The following is a 15805-nucleotide window of genomic DNA, read 5'->3' on the forward strand; positions in this document are numbered from 1 at the left end:
GAGGGCTGAGCCAGCAACAGACCCCAATGTAGGAGCAATTACACCAGTACAGCTGTGCTTATGACAGTACAACTCGGGCTGCTCAGAGGAGCTGGCATAAACAGTCTTCATTTGAATTGGCCATATAACGACATAACTGCATTCCTCCACCGGGCAGGCTGTGGGTCTTGCTCAGGCAAGGTCCAATTTAATAATTAGTTATGCACGTGCTACAGCTTATGTTGGCAACAGCACATCTGGTTCAGGTAGATGTGATAGATGCAGGTTTCAAGGTCAGTTTGCAGTGTCACACTGAAACCTGCAGGCAAACAAGCTTGAACAGATGAGGTTGCAAAAAAAAAAGTTGCAGCCTGGCTGGAAATTTGGTCCTAAGCACTCACAAAGTATAAATGTGTCTTCTTGTTTCCAGTCCTGCTGAAAAGAAAAATAAGCTGTGCAAAGGAGTTTTTGCCCAGAGTTTTGTCTCTAAGTTTCAAATCAAAAAAGAGAGTCGGGGGGGGGGGGGGGTGTGAAAGAGATATGCAAGGTCAGCATGCTAGCTGCAAAGCAAATGTTAGGGTTATCTTAAATTTATCCTGGAAGGCTGAAAAAAAACCCCAGGCTAACAAAGCATTTTCTTATAGGATGATCTCCACTATGCATTGAGGGTGTCTTAGCCACAATTTCCTATAGAGTAATTTTGTTTACTTGCAATAACTACATTTAATACTTTTGTAACTGCAAAATACACAACTGAACTGAGTGCATGCAGTTGTGTATGACTACATCTGTAGAGTACATCTATAGGAAAGAGACACGAGGGCACTGAACGTAACTAAATGCAAGGAGAACTTTTAAGAGACATTAAAATCAGTCCTGAAAGCAAAGAGTTTAATGCAACAGAGACAATCACTATTGATTGATGCCTAAATAAAAATAATGATAGAGATTTGGTGATAAGGAAAGGTGTTACAGACTTCCCTTTGGAAACAAGGTGAGTTATGGAGCTCAGCAGCTGGAACAGGAGCTGCAGCCTGCTCATCTCTGACAAGCTGGAGCAAATCCCTCTGGCCACATCCAGTCCACAAGCTGTGGTGCTGTATTTCAGGAGAATAGTTCTGCAAGGCTACGAACCAAGGCTGCTAAGTCCTATTTCCGTGTATAACAAAGGTCCTCCTGGGAGACAGCATAAATTCACTGCTTAGGGCAGGTAGGCTGGTGAACAGATGGTCTGAATCTTTTGTTGCTCTCTGCAGTGTATGCACCGCAGTAGATGCCCAGAATAGCCATCTCTGCCTCAGCTATTCCAGTTGTAAAACACAGACCCTGAATGCTTTTGAAGACCATGCATGATAAACATGAATGAATTTAAAGTACAGTAATGTTACTGACCCTGATCTCCGTTATGCTCCTCTTCTTACAAACACAGCAGCAAAAACAGGTAAGGGCTTTCCCAGAGTACACACTGGTTCAGAGGAAACTCCTCCAAAGCCTGGGCAGGGCAGAGGTTTCAGTCTATCCCGAGCAACTGGCTGCGGAGCCAGCAGGACCCAGATTCTGTCCCTCCATCTGTTGGCCGGGCTTTGTGCAGGTGGCATGTGGTGGTAGACTGCAACCCCGTGAGAGCAAAGTGGGGAAGGGAGCGAGAAGAAAGCGTGCCTTGGTGGAGCAAGCTTTACTCCGTGAGAGCTTGTTGGCATGACAAGCTACGCAAGCTCTGCTGAACTGTGGGCAGACACAGCCAGGAAGGAGCCGAGTGCCACTGTCCACTGTTTCTTCTGTAATCTAGTCAGTGATTCATCTGTTCTGGGGATAAGTCTCTGTTATAAACCACAGGGAGAATATGATGACAGCAATCTAAAAATGTCCAGATTTTGTGCTACCCTGCTATATGGCCTTGGCCCTGTCACTTTCCATCTGCATGGGGACTAGGACCGGTCTCTTAAAGCACTTTAAAGAACAATTGTTGACAAATGCCCTGTAAGAGGCGTGGGTTATAACACAGTATGTATGATTGTCATATATCCTAAATGAACCATGTGACTGGTTGTCATATATCCTAAATACCTACTTTTTGCTCAAATCAGGTAAAGGGGATGTTTGAAAGCTAATGCTTCTCCTGCAGGAGAAATCATGACTCCAAGGATGGCACCAAACATGTTTACTCCTGACAGTATTTCCAGCTTTGTGGGAGTCCCTCCTTTCCTCTGCTGTCCATATCTGTGCTACCTGGGAAAAGCTGGCATGGGCATGGTGGTGTGGTCACCAGGGTTCATACATCATGCTCTGGTGGCACCCTGTTTAGCCAGAGAAAGTTGCAAGCCACAACCTCAAGGCTGCCTCTACCAGAGCTCTTATTTGTTTCCAGTCTTCACTGTAGGGGCACCTATGGTTCCTCAACGCAAGTGGGCTCATGTGCAGCCAGGCCAGTCCCAGGTTACCGGGTCAGAGCAGGCTGGGCATGGCTGCTTGCTCTTCCCACGCTGACCAGGGAGGCTGAGCTCTTCTGCAGCTATCTGGTTAAAAATGCCCTTTGTTGCTTGAACCTGACATTTGTATTTCACTAAAATCTGGAATCATTAGGAATTTTTTCTTCTATGACCAGATAAATTCTTCATGAAGAAGACTATGCACAAGATCTGCTTATTAGGAAAGGCTGCTATATCAGCCAGGTTTTTCTGTCTGATGGCTACGAGCTAGCCTGGGACAGGATCACCCTTACTGTTCAGTATGACTCAGGCTCCAGAAGTATGTCCTTTTCCTCTACTACATCCACCCAGGATATAGTTAAAGAATATAGGAAACATAAATCCTTCTAGAAGTATACTGCTAAAGCTTTGGTCAAAGCTTAAGCTGTTATGCAAATATTAAGTCACCTTAGACTTTTATCTGTGGCCAAACATGTTACATTAGTTAAACAATTATCTCTCCTTCTTTGAGGCCAACTATCTCAACATGCTAGATAGTCTGATTATCTCTCAGCTATATCATTTATCAGGGAAATAGTTTCTCTATTCATTCTCTCTGTAAAAAAAAAAAAAAAAAAAAAAAAAGTGAACTCATGTAAAACAATGGATATAAATAAATCCAGCTGGAGAAAAACCCTTCAAATCCATGTTTTTCTATTGCCTGAGGAACAGTCACAAATGCAACCAAAATCTTATGTTGCACTTTTAGAACTAATAACTCGCACAACCACATTCACACCCAGCCTACAACATGCTGTCCTTAAAAATGCTTTGCCATCAGTGCCTAAACACGGCCTTTTAAACTTAATTGGTGAACATGGTATATTTTTTGACTTCAGTTCTAGCTAGAAGTTAGGCTTGAGTGCATTAACTCTGACACATGAATGAGCACATAGAGATTTTGCTACAGATCATTCTGTGTAGCTGTAGACATTTAACATTTGAAACATTCATTTTAAAATATTTTTTCCATGTAACCATGAACAAAACGATCTACTGGAGTCTCTAGCTGTGATTTCATCTACTCCTGGTGAGATATCTTCCCACCTCAGTGAACAGTGACATGCTGATACATTACACTGATTTGTCGCTGACTGGCTTGGTTACCAAAGATAAAACAGAATAAACAATGATGAAATCTTACTTCTTATGACTATTCAGCAAATAAAAATAAGTGCTTTTGGTCAAGTTGCTAAATATCTAGTGACTGAATAACAGAGTATCAGTGTATTAGATAAGATAAGAAAGCAAAGAAAAAGAAATCATAAGAAGCCTTTTATACAGCCTTCCTCAGTTTCTAGACTGAAGAATTCATTCAAAATACTGTCATTTGGTCAGGTTTTCTCTGATCACCTTAACAAAATGGAATGAAGTCTCTCAGCTTGTCACCTGGAAGGTCCCAGGGTACAAACGCTCTTCTTTTGGTACTCTCTCATTCCTGGGCTTTAGAAGGTGGCTGCCTTGTTCCTGGCCCTTGTTGCCCTGCACCTGGGCACAGAGCTGTGGTCATGGGGTGTTCTCCTGATGGCCGTCCCAGTCTCACCCATCCGTGATGTTACTGACCCCATGCTCATTTTCCCCTGAGTTCTGGACAGCTTGCAGGGAAGAGCTGGAAATCCTCCAGCCTCGTACACAGTAATGATAATGGGTTTACTGGGAGGACAGGCTTGGCAAACGTCCTCCTAGGGCAATGGACACTTGGCTTCCAGTCAGGGATGTCTCCTTGCTCAACTCCCTCCAGCACTTTCCCTTCTGTCCCCTATCAGCCCCTGTGTGCCCACCTCCTCCTATTTACTTCCAAGAGAGGGATTTCAGCACCACAGCCCAGGATGCCATGGAGCACTTTGTCCACTACCTTTCCCTTGGGCCAGAGAGACCAAGTCTGGGCAAGTCTGCTGTCACTAGTACGTCACTGTGGTATTTCTGCCCTTCTGACTTCATGTACCCGAGGGAGCTGCTGGAAATAGAAAAGGTTTCATCAAAATATATGGCAGATCACAGATAATTGTGGATTAGTGGGTGCTAATGTCTTTGGGTGTCTTTGTGCTGAAAGCTCCAGTTTTCTGCAGTCTTGAGGCCTTGCTCAGTATCTCTAAATTTCTAACCATCCTGCAGTGATTATGGATGATTGAGAGAAAGAGAGATTTTAGTCATGTTTGGTTCGCATCTTTAGATCATACTGTGTTTTCAGTCAGCACTCTCTGTTCTTGAAAGGCCAAGGCTCTGGTTCATGCCCCAAATCTATATCTAAGATATGCCTTATATACAAAGATGAAAATTTACCATTAGTGTATTTAGAATCTTAACAGTCTTATCCAAAAATTATTATTAATCTGGTTGCAATACCAAGACTTACAGTTCAAAATATCTATAGTTAAAATTAATATGAACAACTTTTCTAGTATCTATCCCTTTCTCTGGTGTTATACTCACCTTTCCACTGTCCTGTGGGGTCCCCAAGTCAAAGATCTCGGTCTGGAGAGGCAGGGGAGGTATGGCAAGTCATCAGCATTCTTTGCCAGGAAGAACATGGTGTTGACGGTTTCAACCTCTTTGCTCTGGGGTCCACTAGGGATCATTTTTATACTTTTTTCTAACATGCTCTACACCTTACTTTTTCTCCATTGATTCACAGATCTACATTACGGCTGAATTTACTGTCTATGGTGTTTGTCATATATGCTGGATATTTCATCTCTGTTTGCTTGGTTATCCCCCAAACTGGTTTCACCCAGCTCCCAAGGAAACACTCCTTTGCTTACCAGTAAGTGAGAACTGGTGAGTGGCTTACAGTCCTGAGATCTCCAGTCATCCTGTGCCTGGACTTTCAAGTCCTTTGCTATCATCTCACCATGCATTTGTTCATTTATTTTTTATTCTAAAATGTTAGATAGTTCATTTTACATAGAATGAGTACTCTTTGTTAATACATATTAGTCATAGAAATACACATACATAACAATGTGTTATACTATACTTGTATAAACCAAAAGTCAGATTAAAAAAAAAATAGGTAATAGTCACCTGATTGCTGGACTGTTACAACTAAACACGCTAAAGCAAAGCCCCAGGCAGGTCAAGACAAGTCTAAGCAAAACCTGACCTGTACTGAGACCTGAGGTCTGTATTGTTAGCTTAATACAAAGCAGGTAGCTTGTTACAAGCAATAGCAACATCCTCTCTGCTGAGCTAATGGCTATGCTGACCCACCTCCTTCCCCTCTGCATGCTGAACAAGAGCTATCAGATTACACCTTCTTGAAGTGTAAATGTGGGAATTTCTTTCTTGACTCCTTTTTGTAGGTGAGTTGAAGGACAATGGGGTGGGAAGTAAAGGTATACCCTGGACAAATGCAGGAGAAGAGCAAACTATATCCAAAATGTCTTCTTCCAGTGCATGAGCTTGGGAGGGATGTTGCTGTGTCAGAACTGGGTACCTGTTGGGGTACAGTAGATGTCATGGCCCTGTAGAAGAGAATGAAATAGGACTTTCTGTCTCACCAGGTGCTCACACTTTCTCTCTTCTTTTTCACCAAAACCTTGGATTGCCACAAGCATGGCTGTGAGTCCCATCCCCACACACCATAGCAGTGCCTGTGTCTAATCAGCCTAATCCTTCATCACTCACGAGATGCAGCACTTTGGTTCATTCACATCCACACATTGCTCATTGCACCAAATTGCAATAGCTCAGTAAAGTATGTGGCCTGAAGCCCTACCTTTATGCCCAGCATTTCCATACTGTGAGTGCCGAAGTGACAGCCTGGAGGCAGAGTGGCTCTGTAGCCTCCATCCATCTGTCTGTCTTGCTGGGTGAGTGCACCTGGCACAGGGAGGAGGTCAAGATGGTGCTACAGCTGAGCTGGCAGCATCCCTCTCCCACATGAACAGCCCTGAGCAGGTGGGAGGGATAAAATATTTGCTTGCAGGAGGGTGAGTGGGAGGCTGTGAAAAAGATCTGGTGCAGAGAGGAAATGCAAAGAGCAAGCTTAATAAGGAAAATCTGTTTGGTTTTCCTTGCTGCAGCGAGAACAGAGCTAGAAGAGTAGGACTTGGAGGATGCGGAGGAGAGAGATGAGAATGGGCCACGTAACAAATAGCACAGCACAGCGTGGATGTAGGCAGAGAGCAAACTGTCTGTTGCTCTTTTGTGCTAAGTGTAGTGCCTGCCTCTACTTCAACACTTTCTCTGGCAAATTCTGCAGTGGAAAATCACAGCAAGATGTCAATAAATCAGGAGCTGTTGCCTGATGAAGCAAGCCTGGCAGACAGCTCCTGGACACTGATCTTGACATTGGCAAGAAATCCCCTGTGGGAATGTCAGACACTCTTCACTGCCATCGCTCTGTGTTCCTATGGCCAGCACACAGACATCATGTCTCCTGCAGTCCCTGCAACCCCTCCAACCCCCTTTTCATGTGCTACATCTCCTGTAGGATCTCTGTGTATAAAGGATTAGCTTTTGGACTCACCAGTGAGAGCACATGATACGGAGCTCCAGTTCTTCCCTGTATTTCCCTCAGACAGCATTGTGGTATCATTCTCCTGCAACACTTGAGAAAAACTGGAATTCCCACATCCTGCTTTTGAATGGTGCATACGTTTATGAGAGCACCAGCATACTGAGGGCAGGAAAGAAAGAAGTTTCCTCCAAAAATATAGTTTTCTGCTCTGTAAAAGCTGATTCAGCTGCTGTGAAGGAACCTCTTAATCCTCAAATCTCTCCCAGAAACCACATGGGCACCATCTTCCTCCTAATATGCCATATCTATATAGATATGTCTCTATCTACTCCAAAATGGTTTACAAGGGAGGTAGCAATATTTATTCTTGTAGCTGCCACAGATAACTGTGGGACCTCTCTTTCTTCCACATTTCTTGATATAAGGCTAGAGTCACTCCACTAAAATCAAATAGATCAGTTTTGGAACTGGTACAAATTCATGTGACTCCAGAGATTTCAAGAAACGCATAGCTGAGGATCTCACCTCACTGACCTCTCTCATCACTAGTTTTTACTGCTGTTTTTCTGAAAGCCAGTTCTCTGACATCAGCTAACAGTAGGAGTGATAATGGCTCAGAGACTGACCATATACCAGTGCTGCACTACGCTGCTGACTTTCAGGAAGGTAAGAAAGTTGTGCTGTCAGATAGGTTGCCTTATGAATTATGGCTGCATGCACATTAGAGATCTGTGCCACAGAGCCATCCAAACAGATGGCAGCAAGTGCATGAAGGAGCCAGGAAGATGATTTAGCACATGTGCATCTCTTGTAAGTGTCAATGGCAGGAATCCCAGAGAGAGTTGTTCATACACGTATCTATCCAGAGATTATGTGTATTTAGTCAAAAAAATCCTGTCAACCAGTAAGTGTGAGAGTTAACATAAGTTTTTTACAAGGTAAGGGGAGTAGAAATGGGCTCTGAGACCATTTGTTGTTTTCCTTTGGGAAAGGGGAGACAGTGATTTGCTCTCTCTCACACGTGCAACAGACTGATGAAATCGCAGTCGCTCTTCACAGAGGGCAGAGGCTGTGTGAGCCTCCCAAGCCATTTACTGAGATTCCTGGTGGGATGAGTGTTGTGATGCTGTTTCATCTACTTCCAAAAAACATAGCTGCAAGGAAGAAAGGGCAATGGTACGGCTGCTGAGGCAGGTCTGCTGGAAGCAGTTACCAGCCAGCCTTTGCGCTGCCCTAAATTCCACGTCGATGCCTGCCACCACGCCCTAGTGAGGCAGCCTGGCTTTCTGGGTGCTCCCGGTTAACGCTCAGCAGTTGTAAAAGGGTGGCACTTGAAACACCGACAGTTTGCTAGACCATCATTACATGTTTTCCACAGATTTGAGTTCACAGCAGTTCAGGTCTTGTATAACTACCATCCATAATACCTCACCAGCACATCCAGCGACATTCTCCTTCTGACCACTGGTGGATGCATGTGTGAGAAGTCAGCTACTCATACAGGCTGTCTAAGCATGTCTAATTGACAATCGCTGGTTGAAAGTCTTCAGGTTGAGGAGCAGATTCGATCTTCTAGCTCTGCTTCAAGGTGAAAGAAACTCTTTCAGGTAGATTAGCTGCTAGATTAATGCTAAAAATGATAGAATGTTTCAGATCTCTCTCTCTCTTTAAGAAAGTTTTCACATTCCCGTGTTGACTCCATTAGAAGCTTCAGCCTTCCATGTCCCTGGACAATCCATGTCAGATTGTTGATCCAATTCTTTCCATCTTTTTCTTACTTATGTACTTATGGTAAATTACAACTGCTTCTGTTTTGTTAATAGGAATGTTAATCATTTTATCTGTTATTCTGACTGATGACCACATACTGAGCAGGAATCTTCCGTAATACAAACACGTCTGATTGAATATTGGCAGGTATTTACAAATCTTTCCTTGGCTTTCATTCAAATAAAAAGAGATATTCTTTGCTAGCTGAATTTAAAAATATTTTCTTTGTGTCCTCTTTAGCTGGTGTCATGGTCAGATTTTTGATAACAGCATGGAATGTGAAAGTTTGGTAAAAAAGAACTTTGCATTAAATGGGTACAAATAGAAATAATTCACATCAGGCAGTTTCACATTTTCTTTAATCAGAAATAACAATTAGAATTCATATATAACTTTACCTAATGTTCAGTGGGGTTAACTATTTTTCCTATGAAGAGTGTACTGTTTGTAGCTCTATCAAAAATCAGCATGAGGAAGGGATGGTTGAATTCAATGGTCAGAGGAAGAGAAGTGGTCATTATTTCAGCAGCAGTTGCTGCTGCCGCCTCAGTACCTCCCTCATCAACATCCAGCTCGGTCTTATGGACAACCTACAAAGAAAGAAAACACCCACAGTAGTTCTGGACACAGAAGAGGCACATGAGAGATGACCCAGATTGCTTTTAAAGCAGCCCTGCTTTAAAAGACCTACTGCAGAGGAGTGAGTAGGGGCGGTGGAGAGAGAAGTGAGCTTTGTTGTAGTTGTGGCTGCCTCAAATGAGAGCAAAGACGAATCTGCGCCAATCTCATCACAGAAGGTTAAATGTTTGTCCTCTGTCCCAGAGCTTGGATGGAGGACATAGGCTCTGCTTTTAAGAGCTCATCAGTGAAATCCACCCTGCAGTGAAAGGTGGCAAAATACTTTTGAAATGTTTGAGGGCTAGTCATGCTGTCTGAGACAGTAAGTAGAGAAGAATAGCATGTGATCTGCATTGAGTTACATGCCTTTATTTGCCCTGTTGCCTCTGAGGAAAGGAGTCACCTGAAGAGGAAGAAAAGAGATGATTTGGCCAAATACTGATAAGCTGCCACTAAAAATGATGCTCTATTGAATTCCAAAAGAGAGATTAAGAAAAGAAAAAGAGTCTCTTTATCCAGATTTCATCCTCTATTCTTGAGAGTCTCCCTTTTCTACTTGCTGCTCCTCTCACCAGTTCCTCCTTTTTGCCCTGGCCTGCACTCCCCTGACTACCCAAGATGCTGTGCTCACCAGCCTGCCCTCAGGAGCCAGAAACACGTGGGTTTTGGGTACTCCACTCAGTGCGCCCAGGGGCACAGAGTCTCCCACCTGGGAAGCTAGCTGTGGACTGCTGAAATTTAATCTCTGGGGTGAGAGGATGGGGGTTTGTGGCCTTCCCAGTAACATTAGCTGCTTCTCCCGATGAGCAGGTTGGTTGCTTTTCCTTTTTTCAGCTATATCCCAGAAGACCTGACTGGTAGTGCGCTTGGACCAAAAGATGTACAGCAAACTAATCTGAGCTCCACACTCACTGAGAGCTGGATTCCTCTCAGGTATAAATTCACAGACTCACACCAGGGTGAACCTGGCCCCCAGCAGCAGGCAGTCCATGAAGCAAAGATGGTTTTTGCCTGGTGTTTCTGAATACCTTCCATGGACGGGTTTATGCTGTGTGTTCGTGAGAAGACAGGAGAGGGCCTGCAAATGCAGACTTACTTTAGAAACCTTCAGCTCTGGGGCTCCAGTGATGCCAGACAGATCTGCCTTGTCAGTGAACACATCAATAATTCCCATCTTCTTCAGGGTGTTCTTTATCTCATAGCTTCCAGAGATAAAAAATTTGGGCAAGTACAGGCTTATCATCCTGTTTAAAAGAAAAGAAGCACACACAGTGGTAAGAAGGGAAAAATATTTAATTCTTATGACTACTAAACCCCAGGATAGTCCTGAACATAGAGTAAACATTAATCCAATTGCCAGTGTTTCTCAGAGAGATACAGACAGTATTATTCATAGTAATAGCAATATTTATCTGGCATTCTGCTTTAGCAAATCATGGCATACTCTGCAGAGGGCAATAACATGAGCCCTGTTTCACAGACAGTGAAGATGAGGCACAGAGGCAAAAGATCAGACCTCTCAAGGAAGAGGGGAGCAGAAGTAGGATACAGACAGGCTCTGCTTGGGGGAAAAAATGAGACAAACATGAGCTCTCCAAAGCAAAGCTGTAGCTCAGGCATGGCCCTGGCATTGCCCCACATGGGTCTGTCCCCACCACCTGCACCTTTGGTTACCCTCTGGAGGCAGTCTGCTGCTCCTGGAGCACGAAGGGTTTCTGCACCACCCCCCAGAGTTCCCCTTTCCCCTGGGCAGGATGGTCCTCCGCACGGGTCTCAGGGAGGTGCCGTGGTGTCTGTGTGCAGGGGTGGCAGGTTGTAGGGGCGCAGGGAGGCAGAGTGAATTGGTGGCAAAAGGGCAGAGAAAGGGATCTTCTGTGGTGGTAAGTGCTGTTTGCACTGTGGTGCAGTGAGTTGTTTATATTCTCCTTCTAATTTCTCCTCCAGGAGTCTTTCTCCGGCTGGCTGGCCATGACCAAGCGTGCCTTTGGCAGTGAGCAGCAGATGGAGCAGTAATGCTGCCTCCCTTCCCTTTCTGTTGCTTTTGGATTTCTCTCTGCAGATGCTGCTGCAATCCTTCACCTTCACCCAAGCCTTGTTCTAGCTCTGGTGGAGACAAGCTCCAGAGGCAGAGACAAAATGTCTCTGTAGGAAGGGCCTCGATTTCCCTGTCCTGCACTTCATCAATCACTGTGCCAGCTCCTTCACCCACACCAGTGCTTGCAGTAACCCTGGGCTGAAGGGTTACCCATCTCCAGAGATCAAACTGCATCTTCTGAGTCGCTGTTGATGCTATTTCTGCCTCTTCTGCCTATTTAAAGGCTGCTCCTTCTTAGTGTGCTTTCTGTTTGGATTTCTCTTCATGCACTGTCTGGGGATCCTAGGAGCCTAATAGCCCCTGCTGTAGTAATTACCCTTTAGGTACTTCAAGTCTTTTACTGTCTCTCTCTCAGATAATTTGAGCTTAACAGCAGAGTGGACAGGATCCAAATCTGCTGCTGTAGCCTTTATGCGATGCTGCCTAGTGCATTAGAAGATAACAGGACTAAGTTATTAACATTGACTTCACCATAATACTAGAATTGAAATTGCCGCTTGGTTCTCACAGTCTCTCACATAGAGCTCTTATTTCTATGTCGTTTTTAAAGGAACTTGCGCAACAGATTAATTTAAATGAAGATTTTTCTGATTTTGCAGCTCAGAATTGCACGTTTTTATTCTTCATACTTGAGGTATCACACTCTTAGTTCCTATCTAATTTGCTACACAGTATGCCTTTAGTATCTGTAGCGGCATTTCTATAATGGTGCATCAAGAGTCATGGGTGTGAACTGCACAGACTTATTACCGTTAATCAGGAAAGAGCTTGGTAAATTAGGCACGTATTGACTTGTGCCTAATTGACTTGCCTACTGGTGCTAAGATCTCTTTCTTCCCAGACAAGCAAGATCATAAAATGTGTTAGCTGATGTTAGTGTCAATGGTAAGAATTATCAGAAGTTCATTAGACCTTTATAGTTTTAAAAGCATAGTGCTAGAAAATCTGGAAATCCACAATTAATCACTAGTCTGTCCTAAACACTGCTGTGTACTGCTGTTGAAAAGAAGATATTTGGTTAGGATGTATTACGTATGTGTGTGTTACTACAAACTGTTTAAGTTATGTTTTTTCAGAGTTTAGACATATGTCTGAGTAAAGATGTGTGAGTGACAAATACGAGGTAAAACATTGCTTTTTTCAGAGTTTAGACATATGTCTGAGTAAAGATGTGTGAGTGACAAATACGAGGTAAAACATTGCTGAGACCTCAGTTCTGGAGATTTACTTTAAAATTGCCACCTTCCCACTCAGTCAACAGACTATTTTAGAAACCCTAATACACATTTGCTACTTTGTGCTCCTGAGAGCCCATCAGAAGGTCTTTGCTCCGGCCCAGGGAGTAAAAAGTCACTCCAACCTTTGCATCAACAACAGAATAATTAAATACTAGCCAGTCACAGGACTTACAGCTAGGGTGCACAAGCCAAAATAACCCACTCTGTTCCCGGAGCCCAGGTGAGATGGTTGTGTTTGCACTCCAAAAACAAAAACAAAGGGAAGGGAAGCGAAGGGAAGGGAAGGGAAGGGAAGGGAAGGGAAGGGAAGGGACTATAAATGCAGGTGCCACTGCAGCAGGTTGGCAGAAGATTACCTCTGGAAGAGATTTTCTGACCACTCACGGACATTTTCCTTGACCAGAGTTTGTTCTAGATGCCCCATTTTTCCCTTCTCTGGCAGAACTAGGAACACTGTAGCACTCCCATTGTAATGAAGCCGTACCACGGTGCAAGGCAGCTTCTCATCGAAATAGAAGTCAAATATGCCTGTTTGGTGCATCATAGGGACTTTCACAGCTGTTTCCTCATCCACAAAGAACTCTCTTTCTTCAGTGAGCTCTGGCTTAAAAGGCTTTTCCCACTTGCCTGATAGAGAGAAGAATGCAAATGAACATCCCATGTCTCATCCCATCATAAATGGAATTTTATATTACAAATAACATTTACCTATTCCTTCATTTGTTAAATTCAGAATTTTCAAACTTAGTTACTGTATTAAAATGTTTGTCACAATAAGGCAAGAATCTTTTAACTATCAAAAGAATGTGTTAGATTCCAATTTCACCTTATTTTTCAGATGTCAGTAATGAAAAAAATAGGCATTTTCTTTGTATTTCTTGCCATTATTCATGTGATCTAAGAGGCATATCTTTAAATCATTTAAGGGCTTATCTGACATCATTAATGTGCACTTATATGATGTATACCCTTGATTTCTATTGATTTTAACAGTAAACCTTAATCTGGGGATAAAATTAACCTAGATCTCATATCTGAGTTCTATTGTGTTAGTGTTAACATCATCTAACCCACATCAAAAGTTCACTGCTTCCACTTTGTTCCTTAAAAGACACTTACCTGCGCATCACTAGCATCTTCTGCATATAGACACTGTAGTGTGTATACACTTCAAGGACTTCAATAGCAAAAAAGGAAAAAAAAAAACTATGTAGGATATAGTAAATTAGACAATTCAGTCAAGCACTCTTTTAAAAGATTAGGTCATTCGTTTGTCTCAGTGTCATCACTGAAAATTAAAAGAAAGCTGAACAACCAGCTTTATGGCTAAACCCTAGAAAACAAGCTGAGGTTGCATGGGCGGGTGCATAGCTGAGCAGCTATGCCCTGAGCCCCCAGCAGCAGCAAAGTCCTCTCCCTGGTTGCGTCCTGGGGATGAGCGGGTCCCCACTTGCTCTCCTGCCCCATGGTGAGGTGCTGCTTTGGCATGCAAAGAGTGGAAAGCTGGACATTGCTTTTTCTGCTCCAGTGAAGAGCATTTGAAATTCTCCCCAGAGTAACTGCCTCCAAATGAGGTAGTTGACAGATTAGATGGTTTGATAAGAGGAATAATGTGAACAAGAACACTGGATGACTTGAAATACCTTTAAAGAAAATGAAGCTTGCCAGAAGCATTATGGTCTGTGGATCTATGTCCTTGACCAAACTGGTAATTTTCCCATGTGTTTTCCTCTCTATATAATCATTGATTTGCTTCTCAGCCTCTGCAGGATTGTTGAAGTCAGCAGTAAAAACATCCATTTGATACAGAGCTTTGGCATCATCTGAAAACTTTTTTAGTGGTTTCAGCTTCTCTGTCAGAAACATGACATTTCCTACGTCGAGCTGGACCTCACTCTCAGGATGGCTCAGCATGTGGATGAGATGGTGGAAGCCTTCATGTATATCTTTCTCATGCATCTCTGTAAGGTTAAAGGCAAGTCCTTCCAGGATCTGAGTCTGAGTGGCAGATCTAGCACTAAAGGCCAGCATTGCAAAGGCGGTGGAGATGCTTACAGGAGAGAAGAAAATGTTCTTGTTAGGTGTCTCCAGTGTAACCTCTTTAAAAAATTGAAATGCAAAGTCAGCATTGTTTGGCACTAGTTTGAGGCAAGTCATCACTTCACCTGCATGATGTGCATGGTGCTTGGATTCATTTGGATCGTGTCCGTTGTGGTTGGGAGGGAGCTGACCATGGGAAGTAGCATGAAGCCCAACCAGTAGCAAACACATGTAAAATGTGGTCTTCATCTTCGTGTATTACTGTGCTCTGGAAAAAAGCAAGAACCTATTACTAAGGTAAACAATTCAAGTAGCGATAGATAGTCTATCTGAATAAGAGACTTTGTGGAACTTCCCCTTCTGTTCGATTTCCCCATTCTGCAATTCTTGCCAGGTGTTTTTGTATTTCCCCGGGCCTCCCAGCAAGTCTCCCCCAAATCTCTCTGCCAGCCTCATGATAAACTTGGGATCCTGACTGTCAGGCAAATCTCAGCATAGAATAGTTGAACAGACAGCACCCTCAATAGGCCAGAGAGCAGGGAGAACATCCTGTCAGAAAAAACACCATTTGTTAGGTTGGCTAATCACTGGACTTTGAGAGTAAAGGAAAAGAGAGGAAATTCATGCAGGTAGAAAGCCATTGCTAGCTACATCCACACAGAATTTGTGGATGAGTTCTTAAAAAAACTTTTGGTCAGACTGACAAGGCACTTTACTTCAAGAGAAGGCAAATGGTTTGGCCTCTTTTAGTAGCAAACCAAATATAAAGCCAAATGTCTCTAAGGCACTCTTTCTTTCTGAAAACAAGTGATGTAACGCTAAGACCTTTGAACAATGTGTTGCCTCTTACTAGACAAGTCAAACTGTTGGAATAGGTTCATTATGAAAGCTGCAAAAGGAGTCCATGCTAATAAAAACAAGGTCTTATTTCTAATCAGATGCTTTACTAGTCAAAGGGCAATAGTCCTACCTTAACCTATTGCTCTTGGCTGCAGTATCTGCATTCCTTTGCAGAGCTGACATTGTATAAGCTTTTATGCAGGGAACTTGGAAATGTAATGTGGATAGGAATGTCCCAGCTGGCCTCATTTACGAAGAGGAACCTGGGGCATACAAATGGTGAGAGATTTGCAAA

The 15805-nt window shown here is 43.3% G+C and overlaps 1 protein-coding gene across 1 annotated transcript; it reads right to left on the bottom strand.

Annotated features, from left to right (window-relative positions):
- Nucleotides 1-9077: 9077 nt before the first annotated feature.
- On the bottom strand, nucleotides 9078-14919 carry LOC134141287 (alpha-1-antitrypsin-like). Its single transcript, XM_062577397.1, has 4 exons — nucleotides 14274-14919; nucleotides 12987-13257; nucleotides 10394-10541; nucleotides 9078-9269 (listed from the first exon to the last, which is right to left on the bottom strand). The coding sequence occupies exons 1-4, from the start codon at nucleotides 14917-14919 to the stop codon at nucleotides 9078-9080; spliced, it is 1257 nt and encodes a 418-aa protein (XP_062433381.1).
- Nucleotides 14920-15805: the final 886 nt, after the last annotated feature.

Source organism: Rhea pennata, chromosome 5, assembly GCF_028389875.1.
Source record: "Rhea pennata isolate bPtePen1 chromosome 5, bPtePen1.pri, whole genome shotgun sequence".
In the NCBI taxonomy this organism is placed as follows: Eukaryota; Metazoa; Chordata; class Aves; order Rheiformes; family Rheidae; genus Rhea; species Rhea pennata.

Bases quoted from the DNA above. Each gene is read 5' to 3' on its own strand.
- LOC134141287 (XM_062577397.1), bottom strand. From the start codon at position 14,919: ATGAAGACCACATTTTACATGTGTTTGCTACTGGTTGGGCTTCATGCT. The intron at 10,542-12,986 runs GTAATCTTCTGC...TCTTTTAAACAG, and splicing joins TCAGAAAATCTCTTCCAGAG to GATGATAAGCCTGTACTTGC. The intron at 9,270-10,393 runs GTAAGTCTGCAT...CTTTCTTTGTAG, and splicing joins CAGAGCTGAAGGTTTCTAAA to GTTGTCCATAAGACCGAGCT.